At 41.5% G+C, this 3017-nt stretch overlaps 1 protein-coding gene across 1 annotated transcript in view; it reads right to left on the bottom strand.

The window, feature by feature from the left end:
• Nucleotides 1-2462, bottom strand: part of LOC118782159 (repulsive guidance molecule A-like) — an 11918-nt gene extending 9456 nt beyond the window's left edge. Inside the window, exon 1 of the mRNA XM_036535443.1 lies at nt 2351-2462. Coding sequence (XP_036391336.1) covers nt 2351-2432 — 82 coding nt within the window. The 5' untranslated portion in view covers nt 2433-2462. The remainder of the gene's footprint in view (nt 1-2350) is intronic.
• Nucleotides 2463-3017: the final 555 nt, after the last annotated feature.

Genomic DNA, 3017 nt, shown 5'->3' with positions numbered 1-3017 from the left:
TATGTTGGACTGGTGCACAGTCTCCTTTGTCTTAACCATACAGTCTTATTCAATGACCACTGAAACACTGAAATTCATTCAATAAACTGGATACCACAACAAAGGTACCATGTTGATGGATCCAACATATCCATTTAGGCCTTTCTCATACTTAATCATCTTTTCACAGCCTTCCTACAAGAACGGTATAGTGTTTTTGACTGCCTGTGAAACTCACAAATCTGAAATTATGAGATGGCTGTCTCCATTTGTAAAGTTACCCAGGAGAAGATGTGAACAGTTCTTTTCCATGGACAGTTGGGCTTATGTTCAATCTGACCACAATGAAGTTTGGCCTTCAAGCTGAATAAGGACCTTAAATGGCTACACTTTTTTTTTTCTTAAATCTTCCAATTTTTTTCCAAAAATTCCAAGGACTGCACAATTCAAGCTGTTTTAGTAGTGAATAAAGTGAACATTTGTATGAATGAATGAATAAATAAATAAAAAAGTCCACTGCTGTTAGACTGAACAAGGGCCCTGGTTATCCAGCCCTACTGCTTTTGATTTGTGACACGGCAATCTCTAGGAGATAAGATTTCTTGCCGCGAATTCTTTGTGGCGACTTACAATGCGTGCAGAATCTAATGACAATGGTTCACGCTACATCCCAGCTTATCCTACAGTTGACAATCGAGCTGAATACCCTTATCCGAACTGAAATCGCGTAATACCCCAGAGGGAAGCTCATTCTAAGAAAACAAAAAAAAATCTATCTATGCTCGATAACATGATATTTAAATTTATTTGCAACATTAGAGGTGTCAAGAAATAACTGGAACAAGATCGTTCTGACAAAGGTTTTCATTTAACACTGTAATTCAGCCACTAACTTCAAAACACACGCTTCCAGAGAATCAGTCCTAAATCTTGAATAACTTAACAATGCGCGATATGTGTTATTTAGTTTAACAGTAGACTTAGGCAGCGCGGCGAACGTTGTCTTTCGGGCATTTGCCGTGGCTGTAAGAGCGAACAAAAGTTGCCCAAAACTGCGAACTCACACTTTACCAAATGCCCCCCCCCCCCCCCCCTCCGCCTTTCAGCAAAATGTATTTATCACCCATCTGATAAACTACAATAAACGAATCTTAATCTTGAATAAACGTCAACAACTAACACTTACATTATCACTTTTTGTGGGACGATAAGTGCCGTGAAAGGCAAGCGATAAGAGGTGCCAAGCGCGCAAATTCTTGATAACTTTTATGGGGCGATATAAATTCCGTTCCACATTCTTTTTTTCAGAGAGAAAAAAAACAGGAACATCTTGTCGCTACGACTCAATATCTTTCCGAAGTAGGTTAAATATCGTTTCATTTTTTTCAGTTCCTTTTTAACGTCTTCAACAAAGCATACACGGACCCGCGGCACATGAATACATCTGCACCATGTCCATATACTTGTGAACCCACGATTAGTGTGATCTTAAGAGACAGATGACCCTATTATAATAGCAATCGTGCTCCTGAATGATGCGATTGGTAGTCAACGTTCAGCTGCAACACGAGGTCAGCTGCCTTAAGGGAAAGTTAAGATGAATGCAAATTTTCGGACGCATTTTTCCACAAGAAAACTCTGAGGGGAATGAATACGTGTGGCTTTTGCCACCCTTCCCCCTATCAAAACAGCGCTTGGTAATCAAGACGAACGCTCACGCGGAGTGCGGCCAATTGCCCCGTGGAAACGACATGGTTTTATTTTAAACGGACTACTTTCATTCCAGAAAGTTACCTTTACCATCTAACGATGGTCAAAATACAAAACCAACACAGGAACAGGGACGCTAGCAAGTAAAATCAATGCTTTCGCACGATGCGTACGATGCCACAGGTTCCGCACTTAGCCTACTGCTTACCATATGAAATTCAGACGGTTCTAATTACCATTACAATACACATCATTGTACTTTCACGCATTTCCGACGTTTAGTTGATATTTGTTGTGCTAACAATTCTTTGTTACACGAACAATGTTAACCATTATCTGATGCAATAAAATATGGAGTAAAAGGTATTTCTAAAATCCCCGGCTATCTATGCAGAAACTGAGAGATCTTCTTTTACACACGCGCGTGCTGGCAAAATTTGGGGCTGGGAAACTCCTGTGCAAAAGCGGACAATTTAAATCATTACGATATAGATAACATCACTACATACTGTAGGCTACCAGATTTAACAATGTAGTATTAGCGTGCTAGCTCACGCTAAGTGGAGGATATTTACTTGCTATTTCTTTCGAGGTCTCCAAAAACGAAAGTGGAAAATGTCGTACAAAAGATCAATGTTAAGTAAAATTCGGTTTATCTTACCTGCAGGGAAGAGGTAAAGAAATATTGTGAGGATCTTGCCGACTTCTAGCGCCGAGGGTCCTGCGCCTTTCCCCATAACCATCCATCCAGCACGGGATCGCACTTCTCTCCTCTCCCTGGTCAAATCAAACAAGAGTGGCGGAAAATGCAATTAGCAGATTAACTGTGCTAGTAGTCGCGGCCGTGACTCCAAGCGAAAGAAATGCGCGGCGCGAAACCATTCCTTCGCCTCGGAAAAAGTTGAGCTCATCTGGCTAGGCTCAACGTTCTTTCCCTTCCCCGACTAGATCCACTTCGCGATTTGAAATGCTCTCACGGAACAGAGGAGAAGGGGCATCGATCTCTCATTCCTGGGGTGTCAGAAAGGTACAGCCTACAACTCTGTCTGCACCAATCAGAAAGCCGTCTTTCTGCCTGCGACCCCCTCAGTTTCGTGTTACACCCCGATTTAGGAGAAACTGGTGTAACTACCTCTTCCAAAAGTCACGTTGATCCCGAAACGTGTTCCCTGATCAAAGAGAAAAAACATAAGTATTTGTAAAAATGTGTACCGCAACAAATTACCCTAAGAGTGTTGGATATTGGACGTAACCAATCGTGTACAATTTGCTTGTTTGTTGACCGCGATGATCATCTTTTTTAGTTTAAAGAGAAACAGAGGGGGAGC

Source organism: Megalops cyprinoides, chromosome 8 (assembly GCF_013368585.1).
Source record: "Megalops cyprinoides isolate fMegCyp1 chromosome 8, fMegCyp1.pri, whole genome shotgun sequence".
Classification (NCBI taxonomy): Eukaryota; Metazoa; Chordata; class Actinopteri; order Elopiformes; family Megalopidae; genus Megalops; species Megalops cyprinoides.
Note: the sequence above shows the minus strand (reverse complement) of the source record. Positions and strands in the feature narration are given on the sequence as shown.